General features: G+C 34.9%; 1 protein-coding gene across 4 annotated transcripts in view; it reads right to left on the reverse strand.

The window, feature by feature from the left end:
- Positions 1 to 205: 205 nt before the first annotated feature.
- Positions 206 to 24,769, reverse strand: part of LOC125260501 (NACHT, LRR and PYD domains-containing protein 12-like) — a 70,742-nt gene continuing 46,178 nt past the window's right edge. For 2 of the 4 annotated variants that reach the window (XM_048178909.1, XM_048178908.1), the window contains 5 exons: positions 22,771 to 22,944; positions 11,734 to 11,907; positions 4,987 to 5,160; positions 2,442 to 2,615; positions 206 to 1,397 (listed from right to left, as the gene is read on the reverse strand). In XM_048178909.1, the coding sequence (XP_048034866.1) occupies positions 1,385 to 1,397; positions 2,442 to 2,615; positions 4,987 to 5,160; positions 11,734 to 11,907; positions 22,771 to 22,944 (709 nt within the window). In that variant the 3' untranslated portion in view covers positions 206 to 1,384. Of the gene's footprint in view, positions 1,398 to 2,441; positions 3,652 to 4,986; positions 5,161 to 11,733; positions 11,908 to 22,770; positions 22,945 to 24,769 lie in introns of those variants that run through there. The other 2 variants (XM_048178910.1, XM_048178911.1) reach the window with 2 other exon arrangements.

Consider the following 24,769-nt stretch of genomic DNA (forward strand, 5'->3'; position numbering starts at 1 on the left):
TTTGTTTTTCTTTTTTTTGATGTACTGTAAAGTAATGTTCATTTAACAAGGAAGATGTCAACTTTAAGAGTAATGCACATGAATTTACATTGATTCATAAAAAAAATGTGCCTCCTCATTTCAGAACACCACTGCACGCCACTGATATATATATATATATATATATATATATATATATATACTGAGCAAAAAAAGAAACGTCCTCTGACTTTCAACTGTTTTTACTTTCAGTAAACTTAATGTGTAAATATTTGTATGAACACTAAAAGAGTCAACACCATAAGACATAAACTAAAAATGTTTGACAATGTGTCCCTGAATGAAGGGAGGCTCAAAATCAAAAGTACCAGTCAGTATCTGGTGTGGCCACCAGCTGCTTGAAGTACTGCAGTGCATCTCCTCCTCATGGACTGGACCAGATTTGTCAGTTCTTGCTGTGAGATGTTACCCCACTCTTCCACCAAGGCACCTGCAAGTTCCTGGACATTTCTGGGGGGAATGGCCCTAGCCCTCACCCTGCGATCCAACAGGTCCCAGACGTGCTCAACACGTGGTCTTCCACTGCGAGGATGATCAGCTGTCCTTCCTGTCTCCCTGTAGCGCTGTCTCAGGCGTCTCACAGTGCGGACATGGCAATTTATTGCCCTAGCCACATCAGCAGTCCTCATGCCTCCCTGCAGCATGCCTAATGCACGTTCACGCAGATGAGCAGGGACCCTGGGCATCTTTCTTTGGGTGTTTTTCACAGTCGGTAGACAAGTCTCTTTAGTGTCCTGCGTTTTAAGAACTGTGACCTTAAATGCCTACTTTTTGTAAGCTGTTAAGGTCTTAACGACCATTCCACAGGTGCATGTTAATTAATTGATTATGGTTAATTGAACATGCATGGAAAACATTGTTTAAACCCTTTACAATGAAGACCTGTAAAGTTATTTGGATTTTTACAACATTATTGTTGAAATGCACAGTCCTGAAAAAGGGACGTTTCTTTTTTTGCTGTGTATATATATATATATATATATATATATGAAAAATGAATCTTTCATTAGTCTTTGTCTCCCTCTACTGGTACAACACAAACACAAACATCAGGCTCTATATTTTCTTTGTAGCAAAACTCCAACTTTTTTGAGTTTATATTGTGCCTTTATACAAATAAAATGGTTAATCTCTGAATGAGAAACTGTAATCTGCTGCTCTGAAATAAGAGGTGTTTCACTGCCGCCTTATCATGTCTGTCAGAGGATCATTGAAATCTAAATGAAGTCTTAATTTATAACAGTGAAGTCACTGTATCTTCAGTCTCTGATTCTGTTGACTGTGAGTCTCTGTAATCCACCACCTTATTCACCATCAGATGATCATCAGAAGATCAGACTGTCATCTAATAGCCAAACCTAAAATAAAACACACAGTCAGTCACATATGCAGTATGAGATATTACATGTATCTCATCTTTTATAAGAAAACTTAGCACTGACTAGATCAGCTATATTAATTGTCATGATCATGAGTTGGAGTGCCCTGTTTAGCCACCAGAGGGCACTCCAACATGGACTTTTGTTCACCTTAGACTACATCACCCATAATTCACCTCCTGGACTCATTATCCTCATTTCATTGCACTCAGCTGTTTTGTGTTTGTTCATTAGTGTCTGTCTATTTATACTCAGTGTTTCTGCCTTTGTTTGTGGTTTGTTGTATCTATGTTACGTGCACTTTTGTATTCCTGGCTTTTTGTTTTTGTGGACTGTTTACGTGGAGTTTGACCCTTGCCTGTTTTTTGGATTTACGACCTTGGATTTCCCTATAATAAAGCTGCGCTTGGATCTAACATCTTGTTTCTGTGTGCAGCCGTAACAGAACGAACCACCATTAATAGATCCAGCAGCATGAGCTTCCGGATTCCTCCGCCGGTCACCATGAGGGAGCGGATGGCTCGAGTTCGGCTAACATCTTGTTTCTGTGTGCAGCCGTGACATTAATTCTCAAACATGATAATATTGCTTCTATCTGATGCTCAAAGTCACTTTACAAAATCAAAAGGACATGAAAGGTCACTTTCACACAACAGGCAACTGATACAGAACCAGCAGAAATGATCATTACACTTCACTACAAATTTAATATCAGTTAATAACAAACCACCCAAACCTCAGATTATCACACACAGAGACAGTTAATGGGGAAAAGTTGAAAATGACATTAATAATATTTATACAATCAGTCACAACAATATGAGAAGAATTACTCATATTAAACAGTTTAAAGTTCAGAGACCTACAGAAACTGAAGCTGAATTTAAGACTCATTATCTGATGATCTCAGACAAAATATTCACACACACATGGTGTTACTGAACCTGATACAATTTCCTTTTATTTATAGTGAATAAAACAGCCATTTGAACTTTAAAAGAAGATTTTTAAAACTATTGTTACCATAATGACTGCAGTTTATAATGTGGATCATCCTTCAGATCAGAGAGCATCTTCACTCCTGAGTCTCCTAGTTTATTCCCAGTCAGACCCAGTTCTCTCAGGTGTGAGGGGTTTGATCTCAGAGCTGAAGCCAGAGCAGCACAACCTTCATCTGTGACACCACACTTCCTAAACCTGTAAAGAACAATGTCACACTCTTCACTCTCTTAGATCAGACACACAGATTAGATCAACAGACTTCATTATTTAAAAAAAGCACAGATCACCATGTTTCATGTAAATTAGATTTACCATGTATTTGGGTGTATGTGTGTGTGTTTGTGTTGTGTCTGATTAACTGACTGAAATATTCATAATGAAAAATCATGAGTTATGAATAATTAATAATATTTCCCTTTTGAGCCTAATTGACAACAAGAGTGTTAAATGTTGATGGTACCTCCTTACTGAGGAGCAGCTCGTGTTTCATTTACGGATCAATCACTCGATCACCTCAACTCAAGAAACACTTGAACATAGAACAATGTTATTTCTTACACTTCATTTAGGCCTGGGACACACTAGATGATTTTCAAATATTAACCGATTTTAAAACTGTGGGAGACCACAGACATAATGACAGTTTCAACCAACTTTTAACATTATAATCCCCTGAATGCACACACTACAGTAGATGATTCAGTTGGAACCTGAGACCATACACCTGTTGATTGTAGGAATGTCATGCGTTCTGCTTTACAGTGGAAAGAAAAAATAATTTTGGTGATCTTCTTTCTCAATACTCCACTTTTCACTGCCAAATTTCAGTTAAAGAAGCATGCAACATCCGGTTGGTAAAGCTTGCTCGCTCTCATTGGGCAGTATTGGGCAGTAAAATAATTATAATGACACTACACAATTGACTGTTGGAAAAGACCCGCCCCTTTAGTTACTGTTGCTATGTCTGACAAGCCATGCCGCTCTCACGCCACACATCATGTTCTCACACATTGAAAAAGGTACATCGCGGAGCAAAGAGGACACTAACAACGCAATTACAGACAAGGCAGAGCAGGTTACTTTCGATATGTAAAACTCTAACATTTCAAATATTGTAATTTTTAAAGAAATTTAAACAATAAATACCATTTTGAAGCTCTTTAATGTGTCGTGACAGATGGACATGCTGTAGTGCCTCAGTTCAAGCGGCTTGTGAACAGATCATCTCTTCCTAATAGTTAATTTATAGTATCAAATAAACATGAAAGAACATCAGAAAGAATGTTGTTTCAACCACAGAAAGACGTCAGTACACACCATTTTTCAGGTTGAAGTGCACCGACGTAATCTACTAACTTCCCTGACTGCTTTGTTGAAAAGTGTATTCGGCGTTATGATTGGTTAGATCCAACTGACTTTAAAACTAATGAATGGTAATCATGTCGACTCACAATTGTTTTAATGAATGTAATTAGGACTTTCATGATTCCTCGTTTAAATTCGAGTACTCAATTTAAAGGAAAAAAATCCTTGATTGCAATTTTCCAGTAACCGGCAAAATATGATGCATTGCAAGGACGAGAATCCATGAAGAACATTATTAGACCGTTTCTAAGGCTGAACAATGCATTAAAACCATTTAAAAGGCATACTATAGCATAGTGCTACTGTGAATTCACAAAGGCTGTGATTCAATTAAATGCATGTATGCCTGTGGGTTTAATATTTCTCAGAGCTGCTATATTTCTCAGCATCTCAGCGCGGCTCTGTTCAATGTAAATGCTGCTCCACATGAACTGTTATCATTTACTTGACTGGAGCGTCTCAAACTCCATCTCTAAATAAGCTGTGAGTTCGGGTTGTTTATAACATTCATCTGGATCAGATTTGTAAGGTAAATAATTTATAAACCTACGCCAACACAGGAGAATTTGACAATATATTTAAACATGTGAACTGTTCATCACAATTTCAAAATAAAAGTTTAATCTCTGCGCTTGAGTTTGCATGTATGATGTCCACATATTCTTGTTCAAATCAATTACAGTGGCTGTAGCATTTCTGTAGTAAAGTAGTTGCCAAATATTAAACATTAAGTTAATATTTAAAATAATGTAATTTGGCCAGTATTAAATAGATTTGATCTGATGTAAAGTGGGACAACAACATTCACCAGGCCGCTGGCGCCCTCTGCAGGCATTTGTTATAATACATAATTGTTTATACAATGTACATTATATTGTGTATTTTAAAAGTGTTGTTCTATAAACCCATATGATTACTTGCTTTTGAACCAGATATTATTGCCCCACTGTTATTATCTGTATTTTAAATAATCTGAATGGCCATTGTTTGCGTAGATCTATTTTAATTACCACAAAAATATCTGATTACTTCATTTAATTTTCAAAATAATCAACCGATTACTTGATTACTAAAATAATAATTAGTGACAGCACTAAATGTAATAATAGTTTGATTCCCCTATTCCGTTTTGTTACTTTATGAATAAATTAAATTATACAATTTAGTGACAGTTTCATGTGAGAGTCATGTATGGTCTTACCACAGTTCCTCTAGTTTACAATGAGGATTCTTCAGTACAGCAGAGACTATCTTCACTCCTGAGTCTCCTAGATTATTCACAGTCAGATCTAGTTTTCTCAGGTGTGAGGGGTTTGATCTCAGAGCTGAAGCCAGAGCAGCACAACCTTCATCTGTGACACCACAATCCATCAACCTGTAGAGAACAATGACACTCTTCACTCTCTCAGATCAAACACATGGATCAGATCAACATACTTCATTTAAAACAAATACCACACAGATCACCATGTTTGATATAAATTAGATTTTCCATTTTATTTGTGTGTGTGTGAGTGTGTGAGGGAACTTTTACTTATGTAAAAACTTACATAACAAACTATTTGTATTATATTAAATAATATGTAAAGATGGTCACAGAAAAAAATGGGCATGTTGGTCATTAATGATTCTTGTTCTTGTTCTTCATGTATCAAAGCCCTGACTAGTGTTGTCACAATACTGGAATTTCTAACTTTGATACGATACCTTGAATATATAATTGCAATATAAAGTCAATGTATTTGTTTTTACAGTGGGGTAATTTTGTTGCAATAGCTTACACACACAGCACAAGGAAGCTTGATTTCAAACGATAAATTGATTTTAAAAAGTAAATAATAATGAAATAAGAACAAATAAACAAATTTACAAAAGCCCAAATAAATACAATAGAATAAATATATAAAAAATGAAATGTTTTTGTTTTTTAAGGTAGGTTTAACAGTAATATTCAGGTAAGAAACTGGATTAAGAAGCAAAGTAATCAAATTTAAAATAACACTGGATAATCTTTTAGTTTTTTGTTGTTTGATTCACATTAACAACATAAAGCGGCATGTTTATTAGGCTGCTGCCCCTTTAAGACCTGGGCCCCGTTTTAGTAAGGAGGTTCAATCAACTCTGAGTTAAAACTTGAACTCTGAGTTGACTTACCCTGAAATGGGAACTGTGAGTTTTCAGTTTCAGAACAGCTGAATTGAGTTAGTTCAATTTGAGTTAAGAGCGTGCACCACGACTATAAAAAGCCATTATTAATGGAGCTCCGATATTATGATTCACCATGGCAACAGCACATGACAAAATGACGTCCCCGTACTTCAGAGTCAATGCAAGTTTAATTCTTATCGCTGTTATAAAATCAGAGGTGAAGACTGGCAGAACAGTAAGTTATTGAATTGCTATTTGTTTTCATGGTATCCCACATGCAAAAAAAGAAAAAAATTAAATAATTTAAGTGCATTTTTTTTATTTCGCTAATTATGTTCTATTTACCATGTAGGCTAAGCAGTTCTTTGCAATAAGTGTAAATAGTAGGTATTTTAGTAATTATATACTATTTATATTTTATGCTGGCAGATACATATTATTTGCACCTCAGTATTGTTGTACATTAACAGGATGCAATAATAACAGAGAGTAAATGATTTTATCATTATTAAACACTCGTTAGGCAATTTGCTTTTAGAACATTTTCTTAATTTTTATTGAAAATAAATGCCTTTGTGATGTGATATATGATGGGAAAAGAGAGAAAAGCGAGCTCGGCAAAAGGTGTTTGTGACCCCGGATCAATCACATCACAAATTAGTTCTCCACGCCCAACATGCTACTACCTACTCCACTGAAGTCATCAATCATCCATGCTGTTTTTACCCTTTTGTGATATTGGTGGGTAGAGCTACTGTAAATTTACAATAATCATGTTTCCCGTTTGCAAAGATTATATTTATTACCACACTGGTAGATCATTTTACATAAGTAAAATGCACTTAATTTAGATCCCCCAGGAAACAAAACTAAATATATTATATAATTTTCTTAAATCAAGATGGATTTTCTGTATAAGAATTTTTAGATATTTGTGCATGAAATAAGAATACTCAGAAAGAAAAGCATTTTTTGCAGCATGAATGAATGTATTTAAACATTGCTTGAGCTTTACAAAGGAGGAGGCTTAAAATAAACTCTCGATTTACCAAAGAAAACCTGCTTGCAACCAGGTTAGGTTCACAGAGTAAACCTAACCTGGTTTCTGAAACAGAAAACCCAGAGTTTCACTCATTTCAGGGTTTATATACTTTTCACTTAACCTCCTTTCGGAAACGGGTCCCTGATCCAAAATGTTGGAGAGTCTCTAATCACAGCATTCTACCATCTGTGATTAGCAAAATACTGTTACACATTCTCCCTGAACTGGTTATGACTGTGTTTATGTTAATACTCACCAAAATGAGCATTGTGACATTATTTTTGAGTGTATTTAACCATTAATAAGCCATGAAAAAGAGCTCATTTTGGCACTTGTATGTCAGAGGCGGCTTTATTATGTATGCGCTTTGGATGTGAGCATAAAATCTGCAGGAATGAGTAGAATTTGCGCAGTCCTGTGTTGAAATTCAGACCTGGACACACCAGCAGTATTTAACCAGAGTGAATGAGATGACTGAAAGAGAGGAGGGGGTGTCAACTCGCTGTCGGAGAGGAAAGCAAGAAAGTGCAGCTGTTATCAATGTATCAATACTGCAGAAAGGAGTATTGGAATGGTTTCAGATATTTCAGTAACAATAAATATCGAAAAACATATTTAACACAATAAGCACAGGACCATTTGAAAGCAGCTGTCAAATGCACCGAATTGAGCTCGAATAATCTTGGCTATTGGACTCACAGTCTGACCCACACCCGTTACATATAATTTGGCAGGTCACCCGTCGGGTACCCGTGGGTACCCGCCCGCGTGCAGGACTCTGCTGAGGAGCAACTCATGTGTTCAATCATTTGCAGATCAATCACTCAATCACCTCATCTCAAGAAACACTTGAACATGGAAAAATATTATTTCTTACACTTCACTAAGTCCTGGGACACAACAGATGATTTTTAAATCTTAACTGATTTTAAAACTGTGGAAGACCACAGACATAATGACTGTTTCAAATGATTTTTAACATTATAATCCTCTGAACACACACACTAGATGATTTAGTTGGATCGCAAGACCACACACCTGTTGATCGTAGGAACGATTCCACAGTGAGACGAGATCTCACAGAGACTCAAGAGATCAAACGTGACTTGACAAGAAAAAACAAATAGAGGACAATCGATGCTGTCAGTTGGTTCTCCTGCCATATGTTGTTTTAATGAATGTAATTACGACTTTCATGATTCCTTGTTTAAATTTGAGTACTCGATTTAAAAAAAAAAATCAGTAATGAAAGTCGTCATAGTTTGGTAAACATTTATAGTAAATGAGACACTTTCAAATTAATTTTTGTGTTTCCATTTGCACAAATAGCAAAAGAAAGACTCCATAATAATGAAATAATTCCTTCCAAAGTGTATAAAAAAAAAAATTGCTCCAGACCCTATGATTGCTGTTTTTGGTGTAATTTCTGTACCTTCTTTTAGTAAATATGAAAGACAGTGTTTTTCTTTATTTATGGTTCTTACAAAAAGATTGATTCTTCAGAGGTGGAAATTGGACATTGTTCCAACATTCGATGTGTTGTTGAGTGAGCTAGTGAGCATTATTCATATTGAGAAGTTACGATTTATTAACAACAATAAGCTAGATATATTTTGGAAAATATGGAAGTCGGTATTAGATCACTTAGGAATGTGATAACTTCGTACTGGTTTTCATACTGCATTATAGCTTTGTAACTCTTGAATTTATTTACCTAATCATTATTATCTTGTTATTGTAGCATTTATCTATTTATCTATTTTTATTTTTTCCTCCCCACACCCTTCTAATTTTACCACTGAGATCTGTTTGGAACCTCTTTATCTTGTGTATCAGGAATGTATCTGTACTAGAGTACATTTATACATTTGGTATACCATGCTATTGTTTCCTTTTTGGACCTTTGTTCTGAAAAACAACTGTCATTTAAAAACTATTACTAAATAAAGTAAAAAAAAAAAAAATGAAATAATTCCTTCAAAAAGGAGGGAAAAAAATAGAGAGCGATTGATAACGGCAGTCAGAAGAGAGATGTCATTTCTACCATCACTTCCATAGCTGCTGTATTAGAAATATCCTCACAGCAGCGATGGCACCTTTAATTTTTTGTAAATTAAAGGTGCCATCGAACGTTTTTTTACAAGATGTAATATAAGTCTAAGGTGTCCCCTGAATGTGTCTGTGAAGTTTCAGCTTAAAATACCCCACAGATTTTTTTTAATTAATTTTTTTAACTGCCTATTTTGGGGCATAATTAGAAATGCGCCATTTCAGGCTGCGGCCCCTTTAAATGCTCGCGCTCTCCGCCCCCTCCCGTGCTCTCGACTCTATCATTGCATAATCAAAGTTCACACAGCTAATATAACCCTCAAAATGGATCTTTACAAAGTGTTCGTCATGCATGCTGCATGCATACATCGGATTATGCGAGTATGGTATTTATTTGGATGTTTACATTTGATTCTGAATGAGTTTGAGGCTGTGCTCCGTGGCTAACAGCTAATGCTACACTGTTGGAGAGATTTATAAAGAATTAAGTTGTGTTTATGAATTATACAGACTGCAAGTGTTTAATAATGAAAATAACGACGGCTCTTGTCTCCGTGAATACAGTAATAAACAATGGTAACTTTAACCACATTTAACAGTACATTAGCAACATGCTAACGAAACATTTAGAAAGACAGTTTACAAATATCACTAAAAATATCATGTAATCATGGATCATATCAGTTATTATCGCTCCATCTGCCATTTTTCGCTATTGTTCTTGCTTGCTTACCTAGTCTGATGATTCAGCTGTGCACATCCAGAAGTTAATACTGGCTGCCCTTGTGTAATGCCTTGAACATGGGCTGGCATATGCAAATATTGGGGGCGTACATATTAATTATCCCGACTGTTACGTAACAGTTGGTGTTATGTTGAGATTCGCCTGTTCTGTGGAGGTCTTTTAAACAAATGAGATTTATATAAGAAGGAGGAAACAATGGTGTTTGAGACTCACTGTATGTCATTTCTATGTACTGAACTCTTGTTATTTAACTATGCCAAGGTAAATTCAATTTTTAATTCTAGGGCACCTTTAAAGCAAATGTAATATATTACTAAACATATTGTTATAAATGTACATAACATTTTTAAAAATGAAGATATAAAAAAAACTTTGCAGGATTTACAGTATTGATGACCGTTAAAATATGCCATCACAGTCTGTGAAAAGGGTCAACAGACATTTATCACAACGGAATTGATTACTGGAAGTGCTCGTCAAAGCAGTATATCGATTCTTCCGGTTATGTATATTTTCATTGGGCTGTTATCACCTAGTTGAATAAACACCTCTTAAAATGAGCATTTGCAGGATGATTTGAAGAGAGGATAAGAGCTATTTCCAAACTCAATGGAACTTGTAGTTTTAGTCAACATAAGCTGATCTGAGAAAGCTGTGGCTCTTACACATGCGTCATTATTTCGCCAGTTTTTATGTCAGTGTGCTTTTCTAAATCAATAGTGATGATACATATACATATTTATTCATTTGTATTGAATATTTTAGTCATTATTCTGTGTCATTTTTCATTGAAAATTATTTCACTGTATGTAATTCACACATTCATGCTAAACTTCTTAATTAATATTAAAAGTTTTAAATACTACAAATGAAACTAAAAAACATGGTTATTACAGTTAGACCATGGGAAATTAAAAAAGAACCATGGTCTTGCTAACCATATTTTAACAATGGTATTTGTAGTAAAATCGTGGTAATACAAATGGTAATCAATCTGCGAAAATACATAATTACTACACTTTTACTATAATAAAACCATGGTTAATTTTTGTAAAGGGTGTTTATCAGTCAAATTCACTTATAAATGTAAATTCAACAAGTAAGAAATATGATCAGTAAGATCTGCATGATCACTAAATAATAAACTTATTTAATAAAGATATAAAGAAAACAAATACAATGTGTAAGAGTGTCACAAAAACAAATTTTTTCTGTTGTTAATTTGCTAATTATTAAAATCAAGTATATGTTGTGTAGTCTTATTTATTTTATTCTTTTTATAGCCTACTTAATTTTATTCTGTTTTTCTCGGTTCACATAAGTGCTGCAGTATGGAGGACGAAACTTGCAAAAACAAAATAAATAAATAAATGATGTTCGCAAATAAATAAATCCATAAATAAATAAATCCACAAAATTATACATAAATAAATATATAAATAATATTGCAGGTGTGTGATGTGACGATGTGTGAATCCTTATGTTCTTTTGTTTATGCTGCTATTTGCTGCTATTAACCCCTGGAAAAAACATTTTTGTATGTTATTTTTAACAAACACCCATCTATTCTAATTTAATTTTAATTTGACATTCTAATCTTAACAGTTTATGATTGACTAATGAGCTTTGGTTGTTTGTCAGGAAAATAATCTAAATGATCAAAATGCTTTCATTACAAGTCTCCACCAGATTTACAATGCTGCATGTAAGTTCACGCTAACTCAAAAAGATTTGATCGTTGTGTTGATGTGTATTTTAAGTCATTTTAAAGGCCATTGTTTGCTTAGGTCTATTTTTATTATTACAAAAAAAAAAATCAGATTAATTGATTAATTGTGAAAATAATCAACCGATTAGTGACAGCGCTAAATGTAATAATAGTTTAATTCCCCAATTCCATTTTGTTACTTTATAAATAAATTAAATTAGTGACACAGTTTCATGTGAGTCACATATGATCTTACCTCAGTTCCTCCAGTTTACAGTAAGGATTCTCCAGTCCTGTAGAGACTAGCTCCACACCTGAGTCTCCTAGTCTATTCCCAGAGAGATTCAGTTTTCTCAGGTGTGAGGGGTTTGATCTCAGAGCTAAAGCCAGAGCAGCACAACCTTCACCTGTGACACCACACTCCCTCAACCTGTGTCACAGAGCACAAAACATTATCATAACAAACCTGCAGTCAAATTCAAGCAGGAATAATACATATATTTTTAAATGTATGATCATAATTTGTCCAATATCTCTTTTTTAAACAATTAATTAAATATGTCAGTGAGTTTTACTGTTATTCTAAGAGATTACTGTGACGAACAGGGCGGACAAGAGCCGTGAGGGAACGGCGCGGCGGCCTCGAGTCTCTCACGGAGGAGCTCCGGAGGCATAAAAGGAGGGGCGACGACAGTGAAGGACGAGAGAGGACCAGGCCTGGATATTATTTTATGTTTTATTATGTTTGTGTGGCCGGTAGACGTCCACGAGGGTCTGCCGGCATTACTTTCGTTTTGTTCTTTGTTTATTTTGGAATTAAAGTTTTGTTAAACGTTCGCCGGTTCCCGCCTCCTTCTTCCCATACATACGAACTGTGTTACAATTACATAAAAACTGATATAACAAATAAAACTGTATATCGCATAAAAATTCTAAAAAAATTGTAACAGGAAAGGTTAATGTTATGAACATTATAGAGTCATAAAACCCCCCTCTTTCAGCTCAAGTCTACCTCACAATCACCTTAAATGTGTGTGATCAGATTAAAAAAAAGGAAAATATGGCCACGCCCCCAAGCCAACTGGATAAATTGGATACACCAAAGCACCCATAAAAAAATCGCAGCAAAAAAAAAAAAGTTTCAGATTTCACAGTGTATAGTACAGGGGTAGGTAAGTTCGGTCCTAGAGAGCCGCTGTCCTGCAGAGTTTAGCTCCAACCCTGATAAAAAAACCTGCCTATAGCCTTAGTAATCCTGAAGAGCTTGATTAGCTTGTTCAGGTGTGTTTGATTAAGGTTAGGGCTAAACTCAGCAGGACAGCAGCTCTCTAGGACCGAACTTGCCTACCCCTGGTATAGTATGTGCAACAGCAAAGAGCTTGTTTATATTTTAGACAAGTCAAGTTGCAATATTGCACAGGACCATATGGAGATGCCAAAAAAATAAAAGTACGCATATATACTAAAGTACACAGCAACATACACAGGACAAATCCAAACATTATCCTGAATGTGTGTGAAAACAACGTGAATGTACTGAAATGAGCATAAATATAATGTGCGATCAGTGCGTCGAGAGTGCTCATACATGATTTGTTTGCGCATCAATATAACAGACTCACGCGTGCTTCTGTACGTCACCGTAATCATTTTTACTTTGATTGCAATCCTCATCCAAAACTTTCATAGCAAGAAGCTGGTTTGCTTTATCCAGCCAAGAAACACAGTTTTCATATCATCTGGCCATACAGCGGTAGGATGTTTCGACAATGACAGAATATGACAGAAAGTTTGTGTTTTAAAGTGAAACAGACATTGGAATGAATATGCCATCTCTGTTCACCTGGATCACAATGTATGCCATTTCATCAGATTTGTAAGATAAATCATTAATTAACCTATGCCAACACATTGTGTTCATCATGGTTTCAAAATGAAAGTTTCATCTCTGTGTTTTGAGTTTGCATGTACGATGTCCACAAATTCTTGTTCTAAAATTACAGTGGCTGTAGCATTTTTGTCGTAAAGAATTTGCCAATTATTACAAGTTAAGTTAACATTTAAATTAATTTTGTTTGGCCAATCTTAAAGAGATTTGATCTGCTGTAAAGTGGGACAACAACAGTCACCAGGCCGTTGATGCCCTCTGCAGCCATTTGTTATAAAACATAATTGTTTATACTATGTATACTATATAATGTTTTGGATCATTCATTTAATGTTTAATGTTTGCCATTGATTCCAATACAAATACATAGTAGCTTTCTTTAAAAATAGTTGCCATAGTAACATTCCAAGACAGTTAAATTCAGTTAATTGCATCAGTTAGTTAGTACAACACAGAAGGAACTTGAACCAGGCAGTCATTTTGTGATTCTCTGTAGAAAGCATTGTCTGTAATTTTTTATTGTAATTTGTTAAATTTACTATCATCTATAAAGCTGTATAATGCAGAATTTTAGTCATTTTAAGAACTATATACTATGAATTCATATTAGTTACATGTTGTTGAGATAATTAAGTAGTTCCAGGATATTTACATCTCATTTTTGTAGTTTAACTCTGTTTCAACAAATTCATCATGGTGTGGAATAAAGCAGCATTCTCCCACAAGCCTACGTGTTAGAAAGAGTTACCTATCTGTCTAACTTTGGGAAGAGAGATGCCATTGTGAGTAGGGCTGGGCGATATATCGCATGCGATTGTCAGGCGCATTTCGTCAGTAAAGCCGGTTCCCTGATTACCGCTAAATCGCCATCACCTGCTTTCAAATGGAGCGGCATTTAATAGGCAGAACCGTAGTTCACTGATAAGCTACGCAATATCACGTTCATTATCGCAGATGAATCGCCTTCGATAATGAACGCGATATTACGTAGCTTATCAGTGAACTACGGCTCTGTTTATTAAATGCCGCTCCATTTGAAAGCAGGTGATGGCGATTTAGCGGTAATCAGGGTACCGGCTTTACTGACAAAATGCGCGTGACAATCGCATGTGATATATCGCCCAGTCCTAATTGTGAGGGCAGAATATATTATGTATTTTAAAAGTGTTGTGTGTTGTTCTATAAAACCATATGAATACTTGCTTTTGATCCAGGTATTATTGCCCCTTTGTTATGATATATGTATTTTAAGTAATTTTTAAGGTCATGGTAACACTTTACTTAAAGAGGTGTGCATAAGACTGACATGACACCTTCATAATCATGACATGACACACGTCATGTATACGAAGGAGGTTTTATGCATGTTTATGACAACTGTCATTAAATGTAATTTGCTTTAATGCAAAAATTACATTGTTTGAGATGTCTTTGTTATAACAACTTGACATGAACCAATACATCATAACCTGTCAGTGTCTTTGTCATGACAACTTCACATTATTTAGCTTTATGGGTTAACATTATATTAAACTGTCATGTGGTTGGTTTTGACATGAGGCCATTATAATAGTGTCATGAATATTTTTCTGACCACTTTTTTTTCAGTGGTACAAATTGAACTTGTCATTAAAATGTCATTAATTGTTAATACTCTGTCAAATAATTTTATAACAGTGTCATGAATATTTTTCTTGACCTCAACTACAGTGGTACAAATTGAATTTTTCATTAAAATGTCATTAAGTGTTACTACTCTGTCAAATAATGTTATAACAGCTTCATGAATAGTTTTCATTTAATAATTTTTTTTAAGTTTTCTCCAACAGAAAGTCACATAGTAGACAATTTCAAATCTCTTAAAAAAATGACAGTTATAAAATAATGGTAACACTTTATTTTAGGGTTTTTTAACTAGTTGCTTATTACTATTAGCATGCATATTACTAGAATATTGTCTATTTATTAGTACTTAAGGAGATATTAATGCTTTATTCTTAACTTAATTAACTTTTAATAAGCAGTAAATTAGGAGTTTATTGAGGGAAATGTCATAGTTAACCCTCAGGGGTCTGAGGATTTTTGGGGCCCTGGAGAAGTTTTGACATGCCCTGACATTTGTGCTTTTTTCAGTTGTTCATAAACATATTAATGGAAAAAGTGTCATTACACTGTATTCAGCACAAACTAGGCTACAATAATATGTGAGGAACATGTATGTACATGTTTGTGTTTTTGAAGGAATAACGTTTATGCGTGGTTATTGAAAAAACAAAAAACTTAAGTCACTGAAATAAGGCCAAAAAAAGTATATTAAATCTGTGTTCATAAGACTTCTAGGTATTGGAGGTTGTAGACTAGAGTTTTTGCTTCAGAATGAAGTAAAAATTATCCTTCCTACTCCTTCATATAAAACAATAGAGAGATTTAAATTTTCTAAGACACTTTTGGTCAAGAAACACAGTATGCGAGGAGGCGGGAATCCTCATGTATAATGGGTGATTCTCACCTGTGAAGACAAAAGAATTGAATAATAATGACCTGAAATGACTTGCATATGTGACCAGTCACGGAAAGTAGGGACACAAGTCGGTTCTGGGGCATTTTGAGTTATTCACAGATTCTGACAGTGTAGTCTCCAAGCTTTCCAACGATGTGTGACACATGGAAATCTGATAATATTTGGAGAAGTTGTGGCCATTTGAAGGTGCCTACTCAAGACAGCTCTATAGGGAAAAAAACGCCTCTAAAGTTGCAGTTCTCGCCTGTTCTCACCTGCTGGGAGTGACAATAGGGCTCATTTACATCTCATTTAGATAAGCCATACCCCCTGTAAAGCTGCATGGACCGCATACTATTAATAATAAAGGTTAATGTGCATTGTAAATGTCAGTAATTTATCTTTTTGACTTTTATAAAAATGATTTAGAGACTGAAATATGTGACGTTTTTGTCAAAACTCTATTTGAACTTGTGCATTGTAGATAACATGTTGCAAGACACTCCTTTAAAATCTGCCCATAATTTTTAATGTTATTATTTTAATGTTTATGTAAAGAAAAAGTACATATTGATGCTAATTTTATTTTTTATTTGCTGGTTTTCCACATAAAACTTGGTTAATTGACTTTTTGAACAGGATTCTGTGATAACCGTGATCATTTTGGTCACTATAATCATGAAATGAAATGTTCTCACCTGAGAAGCCTGTTAAAGAAGAATAGGCAATCCAGGAAATAACTGGACTAACAGAGACCAGAGATCGCTAACTATGGCTATTCAAAACACTTTTCAAGACAATAAAATCATTATTGAGATGATGAATGCATGTATTGACTGAATTTGCATCTGAATAGCGCTGGCTCCGTGGGCGTGGCCGCATTAGCGGATAATGAGCTGAATCACGGACTTCTGACATCTCTTTTCATACAGATTACATAAACACAGAAGGTTTGTTTTCGATTTGACTTACACGTTTTAAAACTTGACATTTCAACGTTTTTTCAGACATAAGTATAATTTTTTTATGATTAGTATTCACTAAGTTACAGTTCATTTTCTGAGAACTATCAGATTGGACTTCGTTCAGAGGGAGAGGAGAAATCACGCATCATGTTAGTTTTCTTTATTTTTCAAAAAGCACAACATTTTGTTTTTACTCTGAGTGTACACAAATAAAAGAAGACATTCTATAGTTTCAATATATTACTTATGTCTCTATGACAAAACATGACGGAGTATTTTAAGTCTGTTTTGCTGCAATGTGAAAAAAATCCTGCAAAATGCGCCGGCGCGTTACCCGACTACAGAGAGGTAATGTCTTATTATGCCGCTTTCATCGTCGCTCAGATCGTCTTCAGAATCAGTGAGCACTTGTTCATAAGCATCCGGCTTGTCGAAGAAGTACTTCAAAACATTTTCAGTGTAACGGCCACGGTTCTTCATTGAATTTTGATATCAGCTAGAGCCGGCCAGAGTGCTGCATAGTAAGTAGCCACGCTTCCCAGTATGGAAATACACACAGACAATGACACGCCCCTACTGCGTGTTAGAATCTCTGAAAAACAAGCCGATTTCAACCTCAAAATGTACGCTTTTAAATATACCAATACTGCTATCTCAAACACGGAAAGGCTTCTTCATGATCTCAACTAACAGATTCTGCAAAAAAACGAAAATCACCAATTTTGAAAAAAAATGCTTCTTTCTCATTTTGCTCAAGAGTTGTGCTGCCGACTTGTGTCCCTGGTTTTCGTGACGGGTCACATATTAATGAGGCCTTTCAGTCAGGTAGGCTGTGAAAAACCCTCTGTGATCATGCTAATAACAGGATTAAAGTCCACTCAGGACAAAAAAAAACATGATTTTTGTGATCTCATGCATGCACGTATTATTGCACATGATATGAAGAAAATTTTGTATAGGCCTATGTTAAATTACAGTACCAGTCAAAAGATTGAACACATTATAATGCCATTATAATGTTTTTAAAAGAAGTCTCAAGTCTCTAACCAAATAATGGTTTTCTATTTTAATATACTTTAAAATATAATGTATTTCTGTGATGCAAAGCGTCTGAACATTCCTACCTCTAGGGCATTTCATATAGGCTACTATATTTGTTATATTATAGAGCCTAAATGTTGATGTGCAGTTGACAAACTATAATCATTAAAAAGATCTAAGACTCAAGCTTCACATTTTGACTCTTAAAATCTTATATTGACCATAATTTCTTAATATGCTTAAAAGCATACACATTTGGAGAAATATTGATGGATTCTCATATGTTTATATCAATTTTCTATACAGAGGAGTAATATTTATTATTCTATATCGTCATCATTATGAGCGCTGGATGCTGTGTTTTTAATTCATTTGCAGCCGGAGGGCGCTCTGCCCCTTTTGTCCACAAATGCCTCAGTAAAAGAAGAGGCATATTATCATGTGACAATCAAGGAACTAACAGAGGCAAGAGATCGCTAAATATGGCTATTCAAAACACTTTTGAAGACAATAAATATACGATTGAGATGATGTATGCATGTATTGACTGAATTTGCGTCTGAATAGCGCTGACTCCGTGGGCGTGGCCGCATTAGCGGATAATGAGCTGAATCACGGACTTCTGACATGGCTCTCTTTTCATACAGATTACATAAACACAGAAGGTTTGTTTTCGATTTGACTTACATGTTTTAACCCTCTGGAGTCTGAGGCTGATTTTGGGCCCTGGAGAAGTTTTGACATGCTCTGACATTTGTGCTTTTATCAGTTGGTTATAAACATATTAATGACAAAAGTGTCATTACACTGTATTCAGCACAAACTAGGCTACCATAATATGTGAGGAACATGTACGTACATGTTTGTGTTTTTAAAGGAATAATGTTTATGCGTGGTTATTGAAAAAAAAAAAAAAAAAAGTAACTGAAACAATACCTCAAAATGCATACTAAATGTTTTTTCACAAGACTTTTGAGAATTGTATATTTTAGTGTAGAGTTTTTGCTTCAAATGATGTGGAAATGATCCTCCCTACTCTGACACATAAAACATTGTATTGATTTTAAATTTCTAAGACACTTTTTGTTTAGGTAGGTCATATGCGAAGAGGTGTGACTCTTCATGAATAATGAAGTGATTTACACCTGGGGAGATTAAGACCCTGCCCCTAATGAGCCGCATAATGAGCCATTCAGTCAGGAATGTGACTGAGTCAACTAAGAAAATGCAAAGACTAGACATATCATTGTTTTTTTTCTTTTTTATTTAAAATAAAGTTAACAATATAATCCACATATAAACTAGGGTCAAAGGCACATTTTGTGTATACAGGCAAATAAAGGTAAGGTTTATAAAAAAAGCCCACTTTTACACCCTATACATAACCTGCTTGATCACATATAGATAATCTTTGCAGCCCAATGGTCAGTGAGAGGTGGTGAACAGAGAATCTGAACAGTCACACATCTGTGTGCCATTTTTGAAAACAGTTCCTTTTCAACTGAAGACACAAGTAAATGTCACATGCCTGCATTTCCAAGGTGTGTCTTGCCTTTTACCAAGCTGTACTTTGCAAAGCATGCAGTTCCGACGACCAGCGGTGGCATTATTCCTTGCATTTTGAAGAGACTCTTAGGAGTGTGTTCATCAGCAGGACGCAGCTGTGGTCCAGGTTCCCGTGCAGGTAGGAATCTCAGAGTCTGTGGAACCATGTCAGTGTCATTATCTGTTTTCCATGACAGAGCTGAATGCCTGTTGCTTGTCTGAATGTTTTTCTTGGCCTTTTTTGCAAGGGGTTTTGGAGCACTCTCATTAGGGCTATAGCTGGAGAAAAAAAAACAGTGAGATGGTTATTACACAAGGAGCTATACTATTTGCATCATCAATAACTAATACTAATATAATGTTTATTATTGTATATATTAACATTACCAAGCACTAATGCTAATATATTGTGCACGCATAAGAAAGAAAGCCATACAGACACATATATACATACACTACCGTTCAAAAGTTTGGGATCACTAAGGTTTTTAATGTTTTTAAAATACGTTTCGTCTGCTCACCAAGGCTACATTTATTTAATTAAAAATACAGTAAAAACAGGAATATTGTGAAATATTATGTGTTAACTGTGTACTATTTAAATATATTTCACAAAGTCATTTATTCTTGTGATGTCAAAGCTGAATTTTCACCATCATTACTCCAGTCTTCAGTTTTTACTGTATTTTTAATTGAATAAATGTAGCCTTGGTGAGCAGACGAAACTTATTTTAAAAACATGAAAAATCATACCGATTTCAAACTATTGAACGGTAGTGTACATAGGCCTACCATATAGTGGGTGAACATGTACTTACTCTTTCTCATTTCCGCCTGTGTTGCTGGGTGCCCTCTTAGTGGGAATTGCAGGTGAATGTGAGAGTGATGGATCCACATTCCTAAAAAAAACAAATTGTAAAAAAAAAAAAAAAAATGTTATTATTAGCATATAAGATACTACTCTCATACCATTACCTATGCATAACGGACAGGAAAGTAACAGGTATACAAGCATGCTGTATATGTCTGTCAACTGGCCATTACCGGACAAAGTGTGCGAATGTGTAAACGTTACAGTCTGCTATATCAGTTTGCACATATAGTGGGTAAACGTGTACTTACTCTTTCTCATTATCGCCTGTGTTGCTGCGTGCCCTCTTAGTGAGAATTGCAGGTGAATGCGAGAGTGATGGATCCACATTTCTAAAACAAAACAAAAAAACTGTTATTATTAGCATATAAGATACTACTCTCATACCATTAGCTATGCATAACTGACAGGAAATTAACAGGTATACAAGCATGCTGTATATGTCTGTCAATTGGCCATTACCGGACAAAGTGTGCGAATGTGTAAACGTTACAGTCTGCTATATCAGTTAGCACATTTAGTGAATAGCAACACGTTCGCGCATTTCACAACCAAGCATATTTTAGCACATTCACGTCTATCATAATATGCTATTCAACTGCATGCAGTTAATCGATCTAACGCGTGTATCCAACGTATCTATGCATATTAATAACAAGTCGAATATCAACAGAAAAGCATTCTATTTATAAGCATTTTTATGAGATAAAGTTATATAGATAGGCCTAGATGTAAATATAAGGCAAATATATATGTACGCTTATATAAAAAAAACACGTCAAATAATTTAAGTATATCAACAGAAAAGCATTCTATTTATAAGCATTTTTATGAGATAAAGTTATATAGAGTTATATAGATAGGCCTAGATGTAAATATAAGGCAAATATATATGTACGCTTATATAGAAAAAACACGTCAAATAATTTAAGTAAAACTAAATCACTTACTCATCAGAAACTGTATCTTCAGCTGGATCAAGTCGCTCTTCAAAATGCAGACGTTCATCGTCAGAGTCGTGTTCTTCTTCCGAGGAAAAAGTGAACGCTTCCTCACTGTCCAGGACCATCTGAAGAGCCTGCTCACCTGAGTAGCGTGCCATCTTCCAAACGCGCAGGAAAGCGAATGAATCTGATGAAACTTGATGCTTTTTAAGACGCTGTTAGGGGCGTTTACAGTTTGCATAGATCGCCTTAGCACATTATATTATGAATAGAGCGCTCTGCGCGTGGGCGGGCACACATTAAAGATAATTAGGTAAGACAGGAGAAACAGTACCTCTCTTTACTTTTATACTGATTACATAAAGGGAGAATATTTTTTTTAGAATTTATTTGTTTCGTTTAAAAGTAGACACTTAAAGCTTTGCAAAGACATATCTCTCATGTCCATGTAGCATGTATAATATTCATGATCTATTTTAGTTACTTTTAGTGACGTTTTAGAATGATGTTTGCAGAGACGGAGATGGCAGGACAGCACACCCTGTATATTTTATTTATTTTTAAAACGCACAAAGTTTTATTTTGATTGTGAGTGTACACAAAAAAAAGAAGACATTCTATAGTTTCATTTGATATATTACTTATGTCTCTATGATAAAAAATGACGGAGTATTTTAAGTCTGTTTTGCTGCAATGTGAAAAAAAAACTGCAAAACGCGCCGACGCATTTTTAGACCTCAGAGTGTTAAAACCTGACATCTTAACGTTTTTTTAGACATAAGTGTAATTTTTTTGTCATTAGTATTCACTAAGTTACAGTTCATTTTCTGAGAACTATCAGATTGGACTTCGTTCAGAGGGAGACGAGAGATCACGCATCATGTTAGTTTTCTTTATTTTACAAAGAGCACAACATTTTGTTTTTACTCTGAGTGTACACAAATGAAAGAAGATATTCCACAGATTAAAATGGTGTATAACTCTTAATTGTATGTGCAACATTGACGGAGTATTTTGAGTCTCTTTCACACTGATAAGAAAAAACCACGGTGGTATCGCCGGCGATACCTTCAGACCTCAGAGTGTTAATAGTTTATATGTGTTTCCTATACTGGAGTGTTACCAAAATAATGTAATGTAATGTTAACCCATAAAGCTAAGTAGTTTCTTAAGTTTGATAATTAATCTGCTATGTCATGTTTATGACAGGTTATGTTGTCTTGGTAGTGTCAAGTTGTCATGACAAAGACACTGACAAGGTTATGATATATTGGTTTATGTCAAGTTGTCATAACACAGACATCTCAAACAATTTCATCTTTGGATCAAAACTTACATAACTGAGTGAATGACATTTAATGACTGCTGTCATAAACATGCATAAAGCCTCCTTCATATTCATGAAGTCATGATTATGAAGGGGTAATGTCAGTCTTATGCACACCCCTTCAAGTAAAGTGTTACCCTTTAGATTGTTATGAATAAATATAATTATAAAATTCAGTGACAATTTAATGTGAGAGTAACGTATGATCTTACCACAGTGTCTCCAGTTTACAGTGAGGATTCTCCAGAACAGCAGAGACTAGCTTCACTCCTGAGTCTCCTAGATTATTCACAGAAAGATCTAGTTTTCTCAGGTGTGATGGGTTTGATCTCAGAGCTGAAGACAGAGCAGCACATCCTTCATCTGTGACACCACAATCCCACAATCTGTAGAGAACAATGACACACTCTTCACTCTCACAGATCAACAGAGACTTCACTATCAAAGAAGAAACCAATTACATAAACTCAAATCACCATGTTAGATGATCTTGGTCTGTATCACAGTGCACAAAACATTTTCATAACACACCTGCAGTCAAATTCAAACAGGAATAATATATATTTTTAATTGTAAGTTCATAATTTGAATCATGAAACCCCCCTCTTTCAGCTCAAGTCTACTTCAAAATTATCTTAAATGTGTGTTATCAGCTAGAGATAAAAAAAAGCAGGAAAATCTGGTCAGGCCCCGAGCCACGCCCCTGAAACTTCTTAATTTATATATATATATATATATATATATATATATATATATATATATATATATATATATATATATATATATACATATGTGTGTGTGTGTGTGTGTATGTGTGTGTGATTTTAGTTAGCCATAATATGCAACTCTGAAACATTAATAAAAAAGAGTTTGAATTAATACATAGGTCAAACCCTATAACAGGAAAATCATGAGATGGAAAAATTGGATGCATGTTTATACATTTCTCAAGTGATTATATATAGAATATATAGGATTAAACAGGTTTATTTGTCCTTCTCAACAATAATTAACTGATAAATGCCTTACAGTCATAAGTGACCGTAGTTTGTTAATATGCGTCAGGAGTTATGAATATGAAAAACAGAATCAATACCTTTTAAAAAAAAAAAATGAGTGTCAGTCACATTCATTGAGACAAAAAAAAACTCCTGTATGGTCGTCATTAAAACACTTGACAAAACAACATCCCTCAGGGATTTTAGCTCAAAAGCATGCGCATCTTGAGAAATATTGATGGATTCTCATATGTTATTCAATTTTCTATACAGAGGAGTATTTACTAAATTTTACCTGTGACACTGTCACATAAGACACATGTTTTATCCGCTCAATATATATAACATGATGGTTTTATGTGTATTTGAGTTTTAATTGGGTTACATGTTGTCTTAGCCATTTTATTCCTCTTACGTATTTTAATGTGTGTATGTCTTTAAATGAGTATGGGTCTGCCTGTCATGTGTCTGATCACATGACAGGAACCAGGAAGTAAACCAGTATAAAGGAGGCAGCATGACAAACAATCACCCCCTCATTACAAACGTGATCACATACTATCTGGACTGTGGAGTTACATTTTACAGACTTACCTTTCCAGCAAATCACATCACTCTGCATTGGAATATCACTTCTGTGGACTTTGTTTATACACCGGTGGACACTTTCACATTGGGACTTACATCACACTAGGATTCTTATGGACTGTTTTAGGGTATGGACTCCACACTTTTAACAGCCTAAGTTATTCTAGTTTTATTGTGTTGTTTTAAGTTCCATGTGGAAATTGTAAATAAAATTTATTTATTCATTTCAGTTGTCTGTCTCATCTTTTTAAACACTCCAAAATCTCGCACAGTTTAATCTGACCCCATTTTAATCCATGTAAAATCGACCTATTGGGCCGATCGTTACATACCTAAAACATGCTGTTGTCATTATTATGAGCACTGAATACTCTGATGTGCTGTGTTTTCAATTCATACTGGCAGCCTGAGGGCGCTCTGTGCACATTTTGTTCAAGAAATGTACATGGTGAAGAACAGGCATACCATGTGACATTTCAGGAACTTACATAGGCTTCCAGAGATCATTTTAACATGCAGATAGACACTTTTGAAGATAATAAAATGTTGTGACAATGTATGGGTTATCTGTGTTCTTCATGCCATGTGGGGTATTTTCATAATAATAGATATTATTTATAATGCA

The sequence above is a fragment of the Megalobrama amblycephala genome, linkage group LG24 (assembly GCF_018812025.1).
Source record: "Megalobrama amblycephala isolate DHTTF-2021 linkage group LG24, ASM1881202v1, whole genome shotgun sequence".
Taxonomy (NCBI): Eukaryota; Metazoa; Chordata; class Actinopteri; order Cypriniformes; family Xenocyprididae; genus Megalobrama; species Megalobrama amblycephala.